This window comes from Miniopterus schreibersii (genome assembly GCF_964146895.1).
Source record: "Miniopterus schreibersii genome assembly, chromosome: 2".
NCBI classification, from domain to species: Eukaryota; Metazoa; Chordata; class Mammalia; order Chiroptera; family Miniopteridae; genus Miniopterus; species Miniopterus schreibersii.
In genome coordinates, this window is record NC_138102.1 from 179,554,370 (window position 1) to 179,577,118 (window position 22,749).

The 22,749-nt window shown below is 48.5% G+C and overlaps 1 protein-coding gene across 1 annotated transcript in view; it reads right to left on the reverse strand.

Moving 5' to 3' along the window:
• The window catches only part of MYH9 (myosin heavy chain 9), an 88,188-nt gene that overhangs the window by 45,208 nt on the left and 20,231 nt on the right, over positions 1-22,749 (reverse strand). Inside the window, exons 2-3 of the mRNA XM_081127966.1 lie at positions 12,715-13,066; positions 8,307-8,463 (exon numbers count right to left, since the gene is read on the reverse strand). Coding sequence (XP_080984092.1) covers positions 8,307-8,463; positions 12,715-13,047 — 490 coding nt within the window. The 5' untranslated portion in view covers positions 13,048-13,066. The remainder of the gene's footprint in view (positions 1-8,306; positions 8,464-12,714; positions 13,067-22,749) is intronic.

The following is a 22,749-nucleotide window of genomic DNA, read 5'->3' on the forward strand; positions in this document are numbered from 1 at the left end:
GTCACTGACACCTTACGTCAGTTCTGCTCCGCTCTTCAACAACACTCCCCTCAGGGAAAAGGAAAGACAGGCAGAAGAGACCCTGTCTGAGTCCTGTGCAGAGAGGACTAAGCTACGGGTCACAGGTATGCAGAGGGCTGGGTTCTCAGTGTGGGAGAAAAAGGAGGACAGGAGAGAAGGACAACACTGCCACGAACAGGGAACGAGACACACACTGCCAGGCAAAGCTCAGGACAAACTTGACGCAACACTGGAGAATAAACAGCCCTGCAAAGAGAACAAAGGGCTTTGCGAAACACCCTTTTGATGAGTTGGGTAGAACTTGCTGGAGAATGCCAGGAACTTGAACACTAGGAGATGAACAATAGGGCACATGAAGATGCTTCCTGAAGAAACCAGGGGCTCTGGTCACCTTGGAGAAAGGGCAGTCAGATGAAATGAAAGACCAGAATGTGCTCCCAGAGCATGGCTTCCTTCCTTGGCTTTCAGTTTAGACCTCTGCCCTATTGTACTTGTGGGCCAGTTCATGTTGGAGAAACAGTATCTTCATCAAGAGTCACGAAGCCCAGTTGGAAAGACATCCTGAGCCCCAATCAGCACTGTTTGTTTGCCAAAAGAACACCGCGGGTCCTCAGAGTTTATTACAAAGGTGGACACTGGGCCAACGCCTTGGTCAAGACTACAGGAATTTTACAGAAGCCACTTACAGAATCCTTACTCTTATCCCTGCAACTTTCAGCTCTCTTCTCTCTCTTTAGTTTTAGGGAATTCTTTTTCTCATCTGATAGCTTAATTCCAGAAATCAGGCAGGGAAGGAAAGCAACCCTCTTCTCCAAATGCATCACTGTTCAGCCCTAACATTGTGCAACACAGCCCTCCTGGAGTCTCGGAGGCAGCACTTGAGAGAACAGGAAAAACGGGCTGGTAAGCAGTGTTCACTATGCAGCATCCAGGAGGCCTGAAAGCCCAAAGCGGCTTAGCCATCAGAGACTTTGCAGGTGAGTTTTTGTTGTTTGTTTTGGGGGAGCAGTAACAGAGACATTGAGCCAAGTTTTCAACCACCCCCAAAGTTTCAGGTTCCAAGAGGGCCCTTCTTTCTTCTCCCACTTCAGTTGCACAGAGCAAAGCACAGTGGGCCTGTTGGCTTGGATTAAAAACAAAACAAAAATGCAAGCCCAAAGATGAATCGCTGAAAAGGACCCATTAACCACAGATCCCTCTTCTAAAAAGAACATCTTATAGAAATGAGACTGACAGGCATGACCATGTTATAATTAAGCAGCCTCATTCCAGGGTCTGGGTTTTCCTTCTGGGGGGCATGACAAGCTGCCTCCTAGGGTGGCCCCAGGAAAGTGCCTCCGGATCCAGGCTAAGTACTTGGGGGTAGGCCCAGGGAGGCTTGTCACAGAACCCCTCTCGGTCCCCACCAGTACATCACTCCATTGATGCTGAAGAACCATCTCTAGAGCACACATGACATTCTCCAAAAGCCCCACCACACTCTCCCACAGAGGCCACATCAACCCAAAGGCCCACTCTGGGCCCACGGACTAGATCAGACAAGTTGGAGGTCCTGTCTGCCGGCGCCGCCTGTGTGTCATGCGGTCACTGCAGGGAAGGTAGCTTTGACAAGCCACTTCCTGTGCGTGCTGCTACCCAGAGCCTGAACTCTTTGAGGAGAGTAAAACGCCTGCCAGGAGGAAGCATCTGGCTATCACCTTCATTAAGCAGCAGGAGCGTGGACTGAAGGAACACGTGGGACTTGCAGGAAGGGACAGTTCAGTCCAAAAACTGCATTGCCAGACTCCTCTTGCTACCCTCTAAGGGGTACTTACTGCAGGCCTGAAGCCTTCTTTAATTTCTACAATAACCTTGCCATTTTATTAACACCAAGAGGTAGATGAGAAAATAAGACCCAGTCAGAGTGACACAATCGGGAAGTGACAAAGTCAGATTCTGACTCAAACCCAGTCCAAGCCCCACATGCTCTTCTCCACACCACACTTCCTGTTCACAAGGCAAGCTGCTCCCTAACACTAAGGCCCAGCAGATCCTTTTTGGTGACCTACCACAGAAGGCTCTGTCATTATCAAAGCCCCTCGCTACCCCAGCACCCTCAAAGCTAAGTGGGGCGCCCCGTCTGTGCTAGACTCTCACTCTCATGAAGTTTATTTACTTGCCTCTCTGGACTGGACCTTGACCTCCTCCAGGCAGAACCATGACTAGCACACAGTAGGTGCTCAGCTAACACGGGGAACCATGTGCGGGCATAGAGCACACCAATGCTGCCTCCACAGCACACGCAGGCGAACGGCCCGGCTCAGACCTCCCTGCAGACAGCAGGCCTTTGTGTGCCACTGGCTTGCAGGGCTGGCAGGGCCAAGCCCCTGGTCGGCACATTCCTGCTTAAGTGGAATCATCACATCTGTGGCTTCCTCATTGAGTAGGCTCAAAGTCATGCTTTACTGTACCTTCGAAGCATTGCCCAGCCTCTCACCAACGGTGCTTTTCCTTGGAAAGCAGACAACTCCTCAGGAGCAACTACCACCAGGGCAGAAAGAATGCAGAGAGAGGGGAAGGAGGGCCAGAGAGAATTCCTCCAAACACCAGCCAGAGAAATGAAAGGCAATCGTGTCCTTGGGGGTGGGCAACAGGACAGAGTCAGGAGACCCCGGTTTCTGGAGCTGACTACCTTTGGGCCTCTGGACAAGTCAGTTAACATTTCTGGGCCTGTCCCTTTTCCTGTGAATTAGAAGGGTCATGCTCAGATATAAAGATACCACTAAAATTCTACCCTTCATTGTTTACCCCAAAAGGTTAGGCAACTGCTGAGAGGAATGTGGACACTCACCGGGCACTTTGAGCAACTGCTTGGTGACCAACCACTTCTGGTGCAGCTTCCGCTGAGAAGCAGAGCAAAGGGTTAAATAAATAGCTCTTGGATTAGTTTAGGCCTGGAATGAAAGCAGACCCTGCTGCCACTCCCCCCAGAAATGCTGGGAGCTCATTAAAATACCATAAAGTCACTGGAGGTGAGCTACATTCTAACTAATTAACATAGAAGAGGGTGTTTTTCCTACTCTTACTGGGGAGATAACTAGGCTCAAGTCAAATTCTTTAACTAGCCAGTTCAGTAAGAACATACATACTCTTTATCCGCAGACGGAGACGCAGAAGGCCTGGCCCCAAAGAAAGCCAGGAGCACCACTTCCCAACCCAGGCACACCTTTTACAGACCAGGCGCTGCTCCTGCAGAATTCCCCAGGCAGTCCCTTGTACATGCCCCAGACAGGTTCCTGTTCCCCCCTAGGGCTGAAGGCTGCCTAGCAGGGGGCACAGCTACACGGAGTTTCCGCTCTCATCCTCCCAGGCTCAGGCAGTCCACACTTTAGAGTCCTGAGGATTGGTTCAATCCCTAAGACAGGAAGGCCCATCCACAGCCTCGACAACAAATGAACCAAACGTGAAAGCCAAGGTTGGGAAGGTTAACGAACTATGTCACCACAACTTTAATTAAACTCAAAGCTGAGGATTAAAACAACAAACAAAGCTCCGCCAGGCACGTCTGGGCTGCACTATAACCACTCATTGGCACACACCTGCCAGCCTCTCCGCAGGATCCGACCACCACGGTGCCTTTCCGGCCACCCCAGGCCTCAACGCCCACACCTTCCTCTGAACTCCCGAGACACCTGCTGCAGTTGTGTTGGCACCAGGTGTAGGTAGCAACTTGCCTTGTTATATAGCTACAGTCATGTGTACAAACATGGCTCACCTCTCCACTTAGACTGCCAGGGCCTCTAGGGCCAGGATAAGGTATTAAACCTGTTGATATTCTAGTACTTTCTATCTCTTATCTCTATGGCCTAATGTGGACACCATATGCTGCCATGCCCCATCCTGTGCCCATGGCAGACAGCAATAATCTATCCCAGCATTCTCTGGCATTGAATCTCAGGTCCCTGCCAACTCGGGGCCGGGCAAGCCAGTACTCATTGATAGGAGTTGACAGAGTAAAACCAATCTGCAATGCTTAGTCCAATGGTTCTCCAAAGGGGGCAATTTTGCCCCCCAGAGAACATTTGGTAGCAATGTCTGGGAACATTTTTGGTTGTCACAACTAGAGAGAGAGAGTAGTACTGGCACATAGTGGGTAGAGGCCAAGATGATGCTAACCAGCCTACAATGCAGGACAGGTATCCCAGCCCCAAAAGAGAATTATCTGACCCCAAGTGCCAAATGTGAGAAACACTGACTTAGGTAGAGGAACCATATAACTTATCACCTAAACTGGGAATGCTTCTGAAAGTGAAAGGGGGCACTATATTAATACTAACTCCAGGACAACAGGCACGAATCAGGGCGTACAGACTAACCAGAGCATTTAAGAGATGAAAGACAGAGGGAAGTCCCTTGGAAGGGTCAAACAGCTCATCTCATAAGAGTCCCCAGACAAAGCCACGAACTACCCTACTTGCCAGAATAAATACTAGTATGCCATAAGCCATATCCAGCAGAATGGAAATCTTTTCTACTTCTTGTTTAAAGAAAAAACAGAAAGGGAACTGCCTCGATGTGCCTTTTAAGATGTGAGTGGCAGAGAACAAACCTGTTCCCTCTAAAGCCAAGGGGGCAGCATGTGCTAAGACATGCTCTCCAAAAGAGAGGAGCTCATTCTAATAGCTTGCTGACCCTGAGGCTCCCTGCTGACACCCAACTTGGGGTGAGAACCAAAGGCTACTCTCAGGAAGTTTCTTTACTAATGAACCATCTTGTCATAACAGGGCAACTTCTGTTAATTAAGTTCCTCCTTGCCCCAAGGACAAGAGGCCTATTGCTAATTGCTTTGCAGGTCAACTGTGTACAAGAGGAAGTTGGAAATGTCCTCACTCGGTCAACATGGGAGCTTAAGAAATACAGCAAGGCCCTGGCCAGTTCGGCTCAGTGGCTGGAGTGTCAGCCCGCAGACCAAAGGGTCCCAGGTTCAATTCTGGCCAAGGGCACGTACCTTGGTTGCAGGCTTGGCCCTGGTGAGGGCTCGAGCGAGAAGCAACCACTTGATGTGTCTCTCTCACATCAATGTTTCTCTCTCTCCCTTCTACTCTCTCTGAAAAAATAAAATAAAACCTTTAAAATACATGTATTAAAAAAAAAAAAAAAAAAGAACTACAGCAAGTCCAAACTTAATCTGAAGGTGAGTGAAAACCTCTCAGAATGAGGTTAGAGAGTATGTGAACCCAGCACCTGTACACACCGTTAAAAAGAGGCATTGAGACCTTAGCTCCCCGTGCCCACAAATGAATTTCCCATCCCTGGTCTCCACAAGAAAAAAACACACACCCACCTGCCCTTATAATTTGGGGCAGCTCCTAGGTTCCTATCAAGGCCATTCCATTATGGCCAAGAAAGGAAAGCTCCAGCTCTCTGCACAGTCTTTTTTTTTTTAGAATTATCTCCAACCTGTAGAGCTGACTTTTGTCCCTCAATTTTGTTGTTGTCATTGAACAAATAAACCATGAATTTGGGAAGGAATCCCACAGGTTGTCAGGAAGTCCAGTTCCAAGAATGCCAACTCCTGGTGCCACGCTTTGCATAGTTACATTATTCTTGTCATAAGAGTCTGTCTGAAAATGAATAGAGCCTGCTTGACAGGACACGGTTCAAGTCCAGCATCCAAGTGCGGGAGCACTCCTGACTCAGTAGGGCAGAGCTCAAGAAGGGTCCAGGATGCAATTCTTGTACTTGGCCAATTAAAGGAGCCAGGAAAAAACTGACTCATAACCTCTAGAGACAGGACGAAGGCTCTTCTGGAATCTCATAGAATGTTCTTCCACCAGACTGCTTTAGTTAGCACTTTGAAACAGACATATTACCTTAAAACTAAAGGGCTAGAATCCTTAAGGAATTTTGATAGACATGCACTTAAGCCAAAGGGCAGGCCAAACTTGTACCTCATCCATAACTCACCCAGCTTGGCAACGAAACACCGTCTCTACAGCACTGTGTGTATAGTACAGACAGACAGACAGACATGCTGCCTTTTAAACCACTAAACCAGAGACAATGTTATGTTAACCACAATAACAAAATCATGACTATCACTGCCTGAACTGATTACAAAGTTTAAAGAAATAAAGAATGCACATGTAATAGGACATGAAAAACCACTATCAATATGAGATATGAGAAAACATATATATAAATATGAGAATATAGCCCTGCCTAAAAACTGGGCTTGACTCCAAATTACAGTAAATACAGTCCTGCCTGAAAGTTGGGCTTGACTCCAAATTACAATAAATGCAACCATATGCCAGGTACCTGGCTAAGCTCTGAGAATAGAAAGGCAAGGTGAGACCTGTCTATGTCTAGGAGAGAAAAACAAATATGTAAACATCTAATTCAAATAAAGTATAACCAGGGCCCTTATGCAAATCTAGCCCAGATAGCCTCCCTGAAGGGTAATAATGCTTCAGTCGTGTCTTTAACAAAAGAACAGGGACTTGCCAAGTATTGCAGGCAGAGGGAACAGATATGGTGGTTTGAAAAAGGAGTTCCATGTAGCTGGGAAGCTGAAGAGATGGGCAGAAGGCCAATCACAGAGGGCACTGTGTCCTGCTAGAGGGTTTGAGTGTTATCCTGGGGGCAACGAGGAGCCTTTTCAAGACTTTGAGTTAAGATTTGATCAGATTTGCATTCTAGAAAGATGACCTCTGTTGGAAACACAAAGAGAGGGCCCTATTAGAGTGAAAGTTAAGAGTCCATAGCAAAGCATGCAGACAAATGATTTGAGGGGGGCCTGAATTAAAGCCATGGCCACGTGGATAAGAGGGGGTAGGAGGTCAAAACATGACAAGAGATAGTCTATAGAAAGTGCTGAATGACTTGGAAAAGAAGTGAGAAAGAGAGAGGAGAGTGTAAGATGAGCCAGGTTCAAGACTGAATAGAAAAATGGCAGCTGGGAGCAAGTGGGATCAGATGACAGGGCCAGTCCTCAGCCAGGAAGTGATGGAGAAGCTACTTGAGTGAATGGGGCCATCATCTAAAGGAATATGCGAAGTGAGCAGACAAGACCTTGAGGAGCATCAATGTGTGGGGAAGGGGGAGTAACAGGAAATAACTACACAGATGGAGCCTGGGCGGGTGTGGCTCAGCGGTTGAGCATCGACCTAGGATCCAGGCAATCGGGGTTTGATTCCTGGTAGGGGCACATTCCCGGGTTGTGGGCTTCATCCCCAGGCGAGGGCGTGCAGGAGGCAGCCGATCAATGACTCTCTCATCATTGATATTTCTAGCTCTCTCTCTCCCTCTCCCTTCCTCTCTCTGAAATCAATAAAGATATATTTAATAAAAAAAAAAAAAGAACTACGCAGATGGGGAGGGCAGAGATAAGGGGAACTAGAGACAGGGTCACAGGAAGGAAGGGCTTTCGAAAGGGAGTGGTCAAGATTGTCCAATGCTGGGCAGAGGGTAAGTAAAATAAGAATTCATGAGTACAATGAGTTTTTCAACACAGAAGTAAAGATGACCTTTGTGGGACAGTCTCTGAGAAGTGGTAGGGCCAGACATGCACAGATACTTCCTCTAAAAAACTGCTGTGGCCCTGGCCAGGTGGCTCAGTTGGTTGGAGTGTTTTCCCATGCACCAAAAGGTTGTGGGTTTAGTTCCCGGTCAGGGCACATACCCAGGTTGCACGTTTGATCCCCAGTCAGGGCACAAATGGGAGGCAACCGATTGATGTTTCTCTCTCACATCAATGTTTCTCTCTCCCTCTCTCTTTCTCCCTTCCTCTCTCTAAAAATCAATAAAAATATCTAAAATATATATATAGCCTCGGGTGAGGACTGAAAATAAAACCAACTCCGCTGTGATGGGACAGAGAGAGCAGATACAAGTTAGAGAATTCAGGAGAGACTGTGTCTGTGTTCTTAAATGGGAAAAACTCAGCATATTTACAGACTGTGGGGATGCAAGAAAGAGGTGAAACAAGGAAGAAAGGAAGTAACCAGTAGAAGAAGGGGTACAGAAGTGAAGGACTGATGCAGGAGCTTATGACAAGAATGAGAAACTGGGAAAATAACTAAAACTTCTAGAACTTTCTATCAAAATATAAACATGTCCTTCGACAGCCATTGGTCTTGACTCTCACACGCTGGTTTTCAGACCTCGACAACGCACAGCCCCATCACCAGTTCATCAGCCACTGATCCAGCTACTAGATCACTGTGACTAGTGAGTGAGCTCCTGCAAAGGCTGGTCAACAAGGCTGCAGGTAGAAACGGCCACTGGGGAGGCAGGGCACTCACCTTGCATCATGCTCCTGTAGGCGGAGTCTGTGATGGCATAGATGTGAGGGGGCATCTCATGCCTCTTCTTGCCTTTATACATTTCCACAATCTCTTCAGAGTAGATGGGCAGGTTCTTATAAGGATTGATGACCACACAGAACAGGCCTGAATAGGTCTAAAGAAAAGAGCAGCAAATAGGAATGGGTTAGGAAGTCTCATTCTCAGCGGCGTGCAAACATTGTGGCAAAGATCTGCCTCTGAGGCCCCACGTCAGCCTGACTTGAAGGTGCTCCTTAGAGCGCCTTGCTCTCTGGGCCATGCTCAGCAGCCCTGCTGCACATGTGGGGGCACCAGCACCATCTCTGCCCTTTCGGTGAGGTTCCTCCCTCAATGGGATGACAGCTGCAGGCTTTGCACGTCGATGATCATGTGCATCGGGCGAGATACATGGCAGGGACCGTGGAGAGCAAAAGTCCAGTTACAAAACTCACTTCCAAGGACAAAAAGAGATGTGTCTGTCATCGCAAGATGCACAAAGAGAAAAGGATTCAGCTACAGCAAGCAAACTGTATAGAAACACAAATTATTCTACCCTGAAGGACTCTGAGATATTCAAGTCTAAGCTTGCCTAGCACTGGGGAGAACTCACTGTGTTCCTCAACCAATTATATCTTTTGTGGGCTAGGAGATCACTGACAGATACTCCCTGAAATCTTCTAGAGACATTCACATGAAAATCTCTCAAAAACTCAGACCACTTTCATGTCCCCTGTGAGCCTTCTCCAAGACTCAAGTCTTTTGTTAAGGGAAATCCAATTAGTCAATACCCTTAAAGAGAGGCACCCAAAAATACACTCACTACTCCAAGTCTGACTTGACCATGTTAAAATCAGACCCTGGAGTCAAGTGTCCTGAATTCAAATCCCAACAAGGGCAAGTTTCTTAACCTCTCTCTCCCTCCACATCTCAATCCTTAAAAGGGGGATGGAAGAAGGCAGGTGAAGTGACACCCAGGTGCCATGATTCACACACACCTGCAGCCCTAGGCAGTTAACAGAACTCAGAGCAGACCCAGTCTCATACTCTCCAGTTCAGACCTCCAGAACTGATCATGGAGGCCAGTTCTCTGAGCTCCTCACATCTTTCGGTTGTTCTCGTTAGAAGTGGCCTCCACCCTCACTCACTGTCCATGGTTTAGCTCCTTGATCCAACAGCAGCCAACATCTGAGGGGCTGCACTATGGGTCAACCCAGCCCCTTGCACCCCTGCCCTCTCTAATCTGCCAAAACTGATGATGGATCTTGTGGCTGAACCCAGGCAGGGTCTACCCAGGAACCAGTCAGAGGACAGAGTCTCTACCTAGCGTTGGCCAAGGGCCACGGCACTTGGATGTTCCAAGCAGAAGTTAGGCTGAAAGCAGAACTCCAGAGGGACCCACCAACCATACACTGGTCTGCATGCAAAAGAGCAGCTGAGTTTGGACATGAACATGCGGGTCTGCCTGCCTCTTCTGTTTGGAGGAGGGTACACAGAGCCCTCAATTTCCTTTTTTCCTGGGATAATCAGTCACTTGTTTTCCCTCCAACTACTCTTTTCACAAGGGACCAGGAAAGTGCTGAAGCAAAGATGTCTGAATGTGGTGTTGGCAACCTGAGGCTTGGGTATTACAGGAAGACAGGAGGGCAGCCAGGACTACTATTTTCCCTGTGACTGGCGGGTGGGTATGAGATAGAAGGCCAGGGAGCAGCGAGGTCATCCCAGGAGCTCAGAAACAATTGAGCTTTGTTCCCAGGGTTTGAGAAAACCCACACTCTAGGAAACCAGCCTGATGAAAAGTGAAGGACACATGGCCACACATTTAGGGCGTGCCATAGAGCCAGATGTTTAGGAACAGCTGGTGGTGATAGCAGAAGGGGCTGGGGGTTACTAGGACAAGTCTTTCTGACAGCTGGGTGGGCAGATGGTCCTTCGAGACTTCTATAGGGCCTCAAAGTTCTCTGGGATAATCCCATCAAGTCAGTGGATTTGATCACGCTGAGCCCTGGGGAGTGAGTGCAGTAGCTCAGGTGGGAGGAAGGAGGTTTGACTGCGAGCCACTCTCTCTGGATGCTCGTGGAGGCGCAGACATTGAGCAAGTGGCTTTGCTCCCACATGGGCCACGCCAGGAAGCTGCTCCATTCACGGGCCACAGAGGCTCTTTGTGCCTGACCGCCCCCTATCCCAGTGCCTCACCCCCTGAAGAAACAGACAGAGCAGCTGTGGTGCAGAATTAGCCACACCGCCCACAAGGCCAGGCAAACATGCTGCACACAAAGGCTCCCGGTATCGAAATTTGGAATGTCGTATACAGAGAGGTGGACTGTGAATGGGGGGAGGGGGGACCACCCCCTACCCAGGCAGCCCCGCCAAGTGGCTTTGATCTTGCCACAGCTCTGCACCTGCTGGGGTCTTCATTAGGGCAACTGCAAAGACAATCAATTTCCCTTCTGGTGACGACACTTAGGAGGAGGCTGGTCTGAGGCAAGAGGACTGCACACAGGAGGTGACAGCATAGAAACAAAATTGGGCATTTGTGCCTCCAGCCAAAGAGTTCTAGAGAAAAAGCTCAGGTCCTAACCACCATGCCCGCCTACTGAGTAAACCCACACTTCAGAGGAAAGATGAAGCAACTACACTGAATGCACTTTAATAACTAATACCCCCCATCTGTGGCAGGGACGGACTATGTGCAGTCGGCTGACATAGGCAACTGCAGGCTCTGGCTTGTTTCACACTCAGCAAATCTCTAACAGGACCCAAGTTGAACAGTGACACCAGTAAAAGACTGAGCAGAGGGAGACAGGTGATGTTTCCTTAAAGTGCCTTTGTTTTTGTAGGTCACTAGTTCTGAATTTCAAGGACAGGGGCTTTTAATTTGGTCCAAACAATATTCTCACCAAGAAACAGATAAGTGGGTGGAGAGTCAGGAAACCGAAGTTCCAATCTCAGGCCTGCCAACACCTCCCTATGTGACTCTGCATAAGCCCCTTGCCCTCTCTGGGCCTTAATTCTTCCCACCTGCCATATTAGAAGGTTGGGCTAAGCTGGTCTATATAGAGGACTTTTGCAAGCAGACAGTTCTGTGTATCTCCTTACTGATAGGCCCCTGACTAATCAAGCTCATGAAGAGCAGGAAACGAGGACCTCATTACAACAGACCAATTGGCAAGGTAATACAGTCCTGGCACAGTCTAGCCCGGTCAGGACTTCTGGGCAATACAAAATGGCCCAGCACATTGCAGGGTACCCAGAAGTATCAGTCCAGTGGGGTTAGGGTAGTGCACTGGGGAAACGTGTGCTGAAGTCACCCTGAAATTGTATAGAAAAGAAAATGGCTGGCTCTTTAGGAGCCTTTCACCCTCCCTGTAACAGGACGAGCTCAGCGCCTCCTTTTGTGACATACGTGATCATGGGCAAACCCCTGGGGCTGAGACTTAGTCTTCCCATCTATAAAATGAGAGGCTTGTAATGATTGAAATGTTTTCTTCCTCCAATTCAAAAAAATGTTGAAAACTGTTTTATCCAGCTCCAAGACCAAGAAGGCCAAGGTGAATATAACAGCATAATTAAATAAAGAGCTATTTTAGGAATAAGAACCAGATATTTCTTCCCTACTGAGGACAAAACCAGAAGGAAATATCTTTAAACTGAACAGAGGAAACTGGGATGGATATTAGAAAGAACTTTGTGACCCTAGGGCCATAAGAGCTTGGAGCCTCTTGCCAAGGGAATGGGTAAATGCCCATCTCTTCACATTTTCTACAGCAGTGATGAGCTGTCTTTCTGCAACCGTAGCCCTGCTAACTAGAAAAGATAAAAAAGACAAAAGACTGCCCCTATCTTTTGCATGCTTTGGGCCTTTGTACATGCAGTTTTCTGCACTCTAAGCCTGGCATGGAGCCAGCCTAAAGTGTTGGATGAACTAGGACTCCAAGCCTTCCTCTTGGTAGCTTGCTCTGCTCAAAGCACACTCCTCAGGGAAGGAGGCCATACTGACAGATGCGAGGGGCAAGGGAGGAGGGGAACAAGTGGCGCAGGAGGAGCAAGGTGGGAAAGCAGAACACGGCAGTCCCGTCCTTGATGAGGAACTGATCACACTGGCCTGGCCCTTCCTATCTCCAGCAAGACTGAGGACCAAGGCCAGTACGTGAGCATACCTCACGCATGTCATGCTCTGCCTACACCTGACCTGAAACAGGCTTCCTGTTGTGGTTTTGGCTATGTAGAGAGGAGACCAAAGTCATGCTGTGAGAGCACTCCATTAGGATGCTCAGACGCTACAGTTCAAGGCTGTCGCCCCAGCATTCTTACAAGCCCTCTTCTCTCCCAGGACCTGAGGGGGGGACAGACGTAGAGCCCCCCCGCCTCAGAGCCCGGGCCCACTTACATAGATGAGCCCTGAGTAGTAGCGCTCCTTGAGGTTGTGCAACACCGAGGCTTCGTTGAGGCACGTGAGCTCCGCCATGTCCTCCACCTTGGAGAACTTGGGTGGGTTCATCTTCTGGATGTCATCCTTGTTCACCTTCACCTTCTTCCCGTTCTCCACCAGCTCCACCACGGCCTCATCGCCCACCTCTTCCTTGAGGCTGGCAGGCTCAAAGCCACTCTTGTCAGACGGCACCCAGACCAGCTTCTTGGCAGCCCAGTCGGCCTGGGCCAAGGGGTTATTGATGAAGTTCTTATCCACATAGAGATACTTATCAGCCGCTTGCTGCGCCATGGTGACTCACAGCCAGGACCTGAGGGAGAAAGGACAAACATTAGACACACTGACTACATCAGGCATACCAGAAGTGCCAACTACAGAGCAGTCTAGTGCAGTAAAAGTCTACATAACCAGGCTGCACAATCTGCCAGACTCTTCTTGCTTCTACTTTTAGGAGAAAGATATACATCACTGAGAAAACAAGTTGGTATCAGGGATGCTGTAAGAAACTAATGGTAAGGTATATCCCAGGATCAATACACAATTAAACTACCTCTAAACAACTATTATACCCAGTGATGAGCATTAAGGGTCTCAAAGATAGATGCAATTATAGGCACTGTCACGCCTGCAAAGGCACGAAAGTGACCACACGATTTAAGAGAACTTCCAACAAAGACAGGTTCCTAAACAGCCAAAAAATGGCTACAATCACACCTGGTGGGAGCTTCCAGTTTAAAAAACTTTTTCTTATTTCACAAAGTCAACCAAAAGAAAACACCAACATGTTGCCAATAGACTTTAATTCCATCTTGATAATACAGCCCAAAGAAATAAGGCAAGAAGAGAGAAGTCAGGCTCCAGGAACCTCATAGAACGAGAGTGCTGCCCTTTCTGGGGCACGGACGTGCAAAGGCAGCCCTCACAATTACAGGCCAGGAGAATGCAAGCACATGTGCATTTGCTTTTTTCCTAAACTTATTTGCAAAACAAAGGTGATGAAATAATAATCCCTCACACCTGTGTGGTTTTATTGTTCATAAAATGCTTTCACACACATTTCACCATCTGGAAAGATCCTTGTCATAACAACCCTGTAAGAGGGGTAAGGTATGTGTTATCCCATTTTACAGATGAGGAAATAGAAGCTCCCAGAGGTAAGGGGCTTGTGCAGAGTTGCCCAGGAAGAACTCCAGACTCCTGGTCCTGCTGCCTTTTCACAGTGTATCCATAGAACTGAGTCCTATTCAAAGGCTCAGGCTCGGATCAGCTCAGAGGACAGCTGCTCTGAGTGAACCAAAAGCAGGACACAGAAACCCTAGACTAAGAGCCTGCCCATGCCACTGGAGAAATAGCCCAGAAGCTCACTCCCTGGCTCACAGCACAGGCAGGCTTTTCCCTTGCGAGATCAAGGCCCCCAGCCCAGGCGCAGGAAGCCAGGACCCAGATCCAAACCCAGAGTCACACAGGCTTTCATGCTTCCAGATACCAAAAGGGACTTGTATGCCAAGGAAGCTGGAGGCTTGGGAGGGAGAAAATAAAAGGAAAAGTCTGGCTGCCGAGGCCTTCTTATCTGGGCTCATTAAATGGTTTCCAGATCAAGGAGAAGGGGCTCCCCTGGACTCACTCCACGAGAGGCTGTTTTCCAGGAAATCTGCTCGCTCCCCCCACATGAGGGAAGGCAAGTCCAAGGAGCAGAGCCTGGCAGCCTCTCCAGCTCCCCCAGCCGATGACTTGGTTTACATTCCCAGCACAAATAAACCCTGGCAGCCCCTTTCAGGGGACCAAGGGCACCATCCACCTGCAAGGACCACCCCCCAAGAGAAGGCAGGGCCCAAAGTTAGGTAGCAGCAAACAAGGTATGAACAGGACAGCTAGAAACCACCTGGTCAGCTCTAGTCTTTTGTGTGGGACTGGGGTCTAAGGAGGTGGCAGCACCCAGAGCACCCCCAGCTTACTTCCAGTTGTCCTTGTTCCCACACTGGCCAGTCCATTCAAGCAATCGAAGACTTCCCTCTGCCAGCGTAAATACCAGTTGTCCTCTGCCTGTCTGCTGTTTATCTGACCACTGGTCAGTCAGCTTCTCCAAAGTCTCAGTACCCTGGCTCCCAAAACCAGTCTCCCCATGGCAATCAAGACCTTGCAATGATCGCAGAGCACAGGACCTCAAAGGCTGCTGGGTTCTCAATCTTTTCTTTTTTTTTAAATATATCTTTATTGATTTCAGAGAGAAGAAAGGAGAGGGGGAGAGAGAGATAGAAACATCAATGATGAGAGAGTCATTGACGGGCTGCCTCCTGCATGCTCCCGACTAGGGTTTGAGCCCACAACCTGGGCATGTGCCCTGACTGGGGATCAAACCCCGATTGACTGGATCTTAGGTCAATGCTCAACTGCTGAGCCACGCCTAGACGGGCTGGGTTCTCAATCTTTTTGCAAACTTCAAACCCATAAACGACAAGAATAATCTCCCATCAATATACAAAAAGGGATTCACCTGAACCCTGTCTTCCCAAATCCTAAATCTGCTGCTGGTTGAAAGTTCCACTGACGCAACCCAGTGAAAACACTGAGGATATCCCACGCCCTTTACAAGATCCCTCCAAGAGAAGGAGGGAAAGGGATGGTCATTCAGAGTGTAGATACTGCCAACATCAAGTTCTGTTTATTCCTAACCTCACTTAACCATCAATCACCCTGGAAAAGAGCTTTTATTATCCCCAATTTATAAATGAGCCTCAGAGACAGCAAGTCATTTGCCCAGTCTCCCAGCCCAGTCATGACATAGGATCCTAACCCAGATCTGCCTCACCCCCAGGCCTGGGCTCTTCCCAGCACACTTGTGCCAGGGGTCTCACAAAAAAAGTTAGGCCGAAACTGTTGATAAGTTGAGTGGGACATGGGGAGTGCAGAGGCAGGCATTCCACAGCATTCAACAAATATTTACTGAGCAAGCAGGCAGGGAGGCTGAGAATGAGCCTTCCTGGTGTGGACCATGTGACCTGTCAAAAAGCAGAGTGCGTTAAAACTCAATATTCTCACTCCCCTGGCCTGAAGGCCTGGCATCACAGCAGCACCTGGGCTCCCTTCAGGCTGCAGGCCCTGGGCCCACCCTGGAAATCAGGTAGACTGCCCAGTCCCGTCATTGGTGGGTCAGTGCTGCAGAGCCACAAACAATGCATAGCAAATGGGGGGGGGCGGGGGGGGGGAGAGATGATCCACCCAACCCACTGCCCTACCTTCAGGCCTCGGAAGGAGATAAGGGGCAATTACAGGCCAGTGTTGTCTACCTCTAACACCTAGCAAAAGACCTGGGGGCCAAGCCATACTTCCTGTAACAGAAAGGGACACACGGCGTTCCCTCAGAACTGGACCGACAGAGGGCTATGGTGCCAAGGCACCAAGGACGGTGGGCTTTAGGAGTGCCCACTTGCCTCAGTGCCTCTCTCCGGGAAGAACTTTTCATTAAATGTGGCTGGGCCGTGCTGAGCCAGACCAAGGACAGAGCTATCTGGTTTCAGCAATTCTGCTGGAATGACGCGGGAGAGCAGCAGTGCCAAGATCAATAGACGGGCTGGACTGATGGGGAGATCCACAGAGGTCATGATGCAGTGGGGTTGCTATTAAAGCTCCCACCCAGCCCGGCCAGGAACATCCACATTCAAGGATTTGGACACCACAGGGCTGAAGCTGAGCTTCACCTGTGCAAGGCAAAGAGGCTCCCAGGCTCCAGCAGCTGCTGAGCTGTGTGTGCCCATGGTGAAGCCAGGGGTGCAGACAAGTTAGGGCTCACCTCTACGGATGCAGGTGGAGTAAGCTGCCACTGTCAAGAGATGTTGGAAATGAAATGAGGGGCATTAGAGAAAGGGTACTAAGGAGGCAATCTACTCAGTGCAGCAGCCAACATGAGGCCACTTTCCCGATCCCATCCTGGGACCCCGCTAAATCGCTCCTTTGAAACTTAAAAAAAAACTGAACGCAATACAAAGGTCTTCAAAATAAAAGAAAAATATCCCCCTAAACTCCTGACCTTCTCCTCCCCCAAATCAGTTTTCCCTTTTTCAATGGTCCCTTCTAGTCCCAGTTCATAGAAACACTTGATTTTTAGCTACCTTAGGCAAAGAGTGGAGTTTCATATTTTGTATTTTCCTACTTTTTATGACTATTTCCCCAGAGGGCCATAGTTTGCTTGTTGACCATTTTTATCCAAACACTTCACTTTACAGGTGATGATGCAGAGGCTCTGCGAGGGAAGTACCTCCACTCAGTCACAGAGCTGGGAGAGCAAAAACTCAAACCCAGGACTCCTAACTCCAAACGCCTGGTTATTGGCCACTTTTAATGGCTACATAATATTCCAAAGTGATTTCTTTAAAAACTCACTACTTACTAGGTTTTTTCTTCTTATCTATGAGAGAAATTGCCAGAAGTGGAGTTACTGGACCAAAATAATCAGGACACTTTTATGGCCCTGAGATGTGTTATCAAAATGTTTGCCAAAGGGATTGACTGGTGTGCACAGCCACTTGAGCAGGGTATTCATGGGGCAGCAACCACACCAGCACTTGGAAAACTGTTTGCAGGAAAGAGCTTGGTAGCTCATATTAGGGGCGCTCCGGAAGCCCTGGGAATCAGGGGGCTGGGCCAGCCAGCAAAGAGTTAAAGAGAAAGAAGGCAGCTCTCTCCCATTGGAGACCAGATCAGGCTGAGGCAGGCCCTTCCAGCCCTTCCCATGCGGCTTCCTGTGGGTGCCATTCCAACTCCAAGAAACCCAAGTAGTTGCCTTTTTAGGCCATAATCGAGAGGACACAACCAGAGGCTAAATTAGGACGCTCAGGAAATGATGAAACTGAAAGTAAATAGGTTAACCAAAAACCTCTGCTTTCAACCCAAAATGTAATTCCTCGATTATTTGCCTTCTCCCTTTCCCCCCCAACATATACTTGGACCTTTTACTCCTTCCTATTTTCCCAAAGAATCCCCTCCCTCTCTCCCTCCCTCTGGTTCTCCTTGTACTTATTTGTGTGCTTGTCTGGAAAAGAAACCACTAGCCCCTTAAAGACAGAATTTATTCTGCTAGGACAAATCACTGGTCCAAAGACTGAGCGTTTCCATTCCTAGACAACGAAGATTATGTAAAGCTTTCCATGGGCCAAGTTCTAGGCTTGCAGCTTTTAAGTCAGCCCAACTCATCTTAAAGATACCAAGTACGGAGGGCCTGCAAATAAGCTGTTTTCTCACTCAAGCCTTGCAATCATTTCATAAGTTATATATCATCACATTCATTTTACAGGTGAGGGAAATGAGGCTCAGACAGATCCCAAAACCCAGGTTCAAACTCAGACCTAATGCTCTGCTCAGTTTTCACTTAAACAGAGAGCCCCTGGTTACTCAAATCAGTAAAACAGACATTAATTTACCAATTTAAAGCTGCAAACCCCATATTCTCCTTGTGCTGGATTGTACCAGGGACACTTCCACCTCAAATCACTACGCAGAAAGTAAGAGGATGTGGGGCATAGCCTTGAACAAGCCATTTAAGTTCTCTGAGCCAAGGTTCCAGTCCAGAGGCCCCAGGCGGCTTCAACCCAGACACTGGAGCCCTGTTCCAGCTTAACCATCAATGTACGCGAGTAAGCCCCGACTGTTTTTCATCCTACCCTCATCCCAGGGCACACAGGTGAACATGCCCCTTCTCTTTCTACTTGCAGCCATTGCTTTTGAGTTCAACGAACTATTAAGGAAGGTTCTGTGAAAACAGCTACTGCAAACCCATTGGATTTCCTTATTCAATCAACCAAATCATACTGAGGATCTATGTGCAAAAATACTGTGACAAAGGTATAAAGGATCCAAGGAGTTTATAATGTACTAGATGACACATACCGCTGAGGTGCCAATCTGGGACTTTATTACAGAGTTCAGAGTGGACAGAGCAAGCTCCTTGGTTTTCTGCCCTGTTAACTGCTGCACCCAACACCAAGTATGGCGGGCGCTCAATAGACAGATGTCATATGGATTAAGAAGTACTTGCTTGTGACCCTGGGCATGTGCCACCTCTCTGGCTCAACTGTAAATGCAGATATTTTGTGCCACCTCTACCTCACAAGGCTGTTTAATTCAACATTAAATGTAGGTAACAATGAGACAGGACACTTGTCTTTGTGGAACATTCACTGCAGAGGAGAGACCATGTCAACAACCAGCTCTAACACAAGAATCTGCAGGAATACAGAAATGAGCAGCTTGCTGTAGGAAAACTTGGAAGCTCGAGGTAGTTTCATGGAGATGACATTTAAGCTGGGTCCTGAAAGATGGATGGAACATTGATGGGGGTGGGGGAATGGTAGATAAGGATTCCAGGCCAAGAGAGGAGAGGGTGCAGTTTTTCATGAACCATAAAATGATGTGATCAGATAAGGCAGGGTTTCTCAACACTATGAACATTTGGGGCCAAATAAGTTTTTGTTGTGAAGGACTGTCCTGTGAATTGTAAGATATCTAGCAGTATTTCTGGCTTGTACTCACTAGTAGACACTAGCACCCGGCCCTGGATGTAACAACCCAAAATGTCTCCAGACATTGCCAAAGGTGGGCTCTGGGAAAGGGGGGGCAAAATCACCCCCAGTTGAGAACCACTGATTTAAAGGTTAGTATGAGGAAATGTTAAACAGAAGCCAGACTTCAGGTTAGAAAAGACTCTCCCAACTGTGAAGTACACAAGCCTAATCTTTTTAAAACAGAGAAGTCCTCAGAGCAAAATGATTCCCAGGGCCCAAACAATGACCATTATGGATGACACCATCACCAAGGAGTGACTATCCCTTGTAATACACTGTGTTTTAAGGGATCTGCCCAGAAGCCACTACTGAACTATACTTTAAAGACTCCTAGGTGCCCAGTTTTTTAAAAAAGAATCAGCAAAGGCGGCGGATGTACCTCCCGAGGCAGGGCCTGAGTCTCCAGAGCCTCCAACACAGCAGCTCAGTGACTCATAAGCAAAGTTCACCAGCTCCCAGAGGTCAGGTGATTCATGGAAGACGGCAGGCAGCAGCCATACTGCGTGTGGCTCCCATGCTCTGCTGGCTCACCCCATCATCCTGGGAATGCCATCAAATGCTATTTTTTAATAGTATCAGCAAAACAGGGTTAATCCCAGGGATGATACCCAGATGAGTGTTTCCGACCCGGAACTTGCCTCCAAGATCTCAAGCACCGACCAGACGGATGTCTCCACCCTGAAGGACCCACAAGCACCATCACATCTGAACTATCCCCTACCCTCCTCTCCCCAAACCTACACTCTCTTCTGGTTATCTCTAAGACTGGTCATCTAGTCAACCAAGACAGTCACTGTAAACATCTCCCTGGTGGATTAGAAGGGCTGTGCCAACCCCATCGCTGGGGCCCAGCTGCGGCCCAGGCCTGTGTCCCCTTCTTTCTAAGCTGCACAGCTGCCTCCTTACTGCCCTCCCCTTGAGGTTTCCACACCCTTCAAATCCGTTCCCCTCGCTGCCTTCAGGATGACTTGATAGCTCCATTTCTATTCCTGCTACTTCCTATTTTACTGATATCACCACCAGTTCAAAACAGTTGAATGGCTTTTCATCTCCAGAACAAAATCTAACCATCCTTGCCCGGTGAGAAGGCCCTTTGTGACGCTGCCCATTAATCTCCTCCGTTGCTCCCAGCCCTTCCCCTCCCTCTGCCCTCTTCTCTGTCGCTTGATCGACCCCTGCTCACATCCCTCTCCGCTCGTGCCGCCAGGCCTTGGAAGAGGCTGGTGCGCCCTCTGTACCAGGAACCCTCTCTCAAACCTCAGCTCACACGCTCCCTCCTCTTTAAGGCCCTCCCAGATTGCTGCAAAAATACTTCCCTCCTCTTCGTGTCCCTCCCCTCTGTGCTCCACACTGCTGTAACCAAATAGCTTAATTGTCATTATTTGAAGTTTTATCGGAGGACAGGAACAGGGTCTCATTTTTATTTCAAATGTCTAGCATAATATCTGACCCAGAGCAAGACTCAGTTAAAGTGTCCTGAATGAATGCGTGAGAAACAAGGCAAAAATGAAGGAGTGGTGAGGTTTCTAAGAAGCTAGAAAATACCCTTGAGCTGTACAGAGGGACGGAGAGTTGGAGAGCTGACGTGAACAAGGAGACCCAAGGTGAAAGCATGCACAGGTCACAGCCACCTACTGTTACAAAACCCAAGCCACTGCCCTGGCCTGTTTGGCTCAGTAGTTAAGAGGGTCGGCCCACGGACTCAAGGGTCCCCGTTCGATTCTAGCCAAGGGCACGTACCTCGGTTGCAGTCGGGGTGTGTGCAGGAGGCAACCAATCAATGTGTCTCTCTCACATCGATGTTTCTCTTTCTCTCTCTATCTCCCTTCCACTGTCTCTGAAAAGCAATGGAAAAAATATCCTCGGGTAAGAATTAGAAAAACAAAAAAAACAAAACCCAATCCACTTATGGACTAATTTTTTTTTTAAGGACTAATTTTTATATCCCCAAAACGAGAAGGGAAAAAAAGCACATTGGAGCTTTCAATCCACAAAGAGAAAGGGGAGTAAAAGTAATTTATTGGTCCCCAAGAAACTTTTCATCAGGTTGAAAAAAAAATCTCAGTTTTCTGGAAACTTCTAGCATCCCCTGACTAACCATGTAGAAGCCCCTACTATCTACTACCAGACATACCAGATAGAGCCTCAGCTGTCATGGGCTAGTGGAGAGGGCCTCTGCCCTCCTTGGGGCCCATGGAAAGGCCTCAGGCTGCCCATCCTGCCTTTCCTGGAGCACTAGGTCTGCAAATACCAAGCAAGAGCTACAGACACCAATCTTTGGTGCCAACTCAAAAGAGAGTGACAGAACTTGGAAAAACCACTGCCCTATGAGGCACCGATTCTTCAAATCCCAAGACAGATGTTTATAACGTACTGTAAGAGGATGGAATGGAGTTGAATTTGGAGTCAGACATACTTGGGTCTGATTCTCATGCTCACAATTCCTATGATCTCAAAGCTGTTAACACCTCAATCAACTAGCTCTAGAATGAGAAAAAAATGCCTGCCATCAAAGTGGTTGTAAAATTCAAGTTCCCAGCAAAGAATCCAACACTTAATAAGAAACCCCCTCCCAACTCCTCTCTCTTGTCCTCCTGACTTAATTACTCTCAGTCCTTCCTAGAATGACACTTGGGGGCTATGAAAAGCTTCTAGAAGTTTGGTGACTCTCCAGGTGACATCAGTCCAGAGAATGACATGGCACAGTATGGTGATTCCCAAACACAGTGATTTTGCATGAGGAAAGGGGGTCTCATGGCCCAGGAAGGTAGAGCACACACTGCCACCCCGCGGGCCTCCCCGTCATAATACACACCACAGGTTCTGAGAGGCCTGCGGTAAGGAGGCCCGCTTCACTTTGTCGGGCTTAGCGCCCAGGAATATTCTGTAGGAAACGCAGGTCTGGTGGGATGTGCATGAGGCCAGTGGCAGAAGAGCTGGATTTGAGTCTGCCTTGGCACTGACCAGCTGTGCGACCCTGTGCAGCACTCAGATGATGCTATCAGGCTCAAACAGAGTAAAAGACGTACGCACAGCTATTAGAACAGTTATCTACAGGGAAGGGGTCAGCCACTCTCCACCCAGGGCCAACTTTAGAGCAGCCCCCCACCCTAAGGTGCTCATTCTCCCCAAGCTATAAAGCCGGGAGGACCCTCCCAGCTGCCCTGAGGCCAGAGGCTGCTGAGGCCTGGGAGGGCTGTGGAGGGCCCCCTCCCTCCCAACCTCAGGAATGTTGTTTGCTTACAGAAGAAGCTGGGACTTGTTTCCCTTAGCAGTATTCCAACCTCAGCCTGTGCTGATGCTTAGCAGATAAGAAAACCAGACCAGAGAGGGGGCAGAGAGGAATTTAGCACCAGAGCCCCCAAACCCATCCCCTTTGCCCTTCCCTCCTCAGAGGTCCATGGAGGGACTTCCCAGAAGTCCTGAGAGTCCAAGG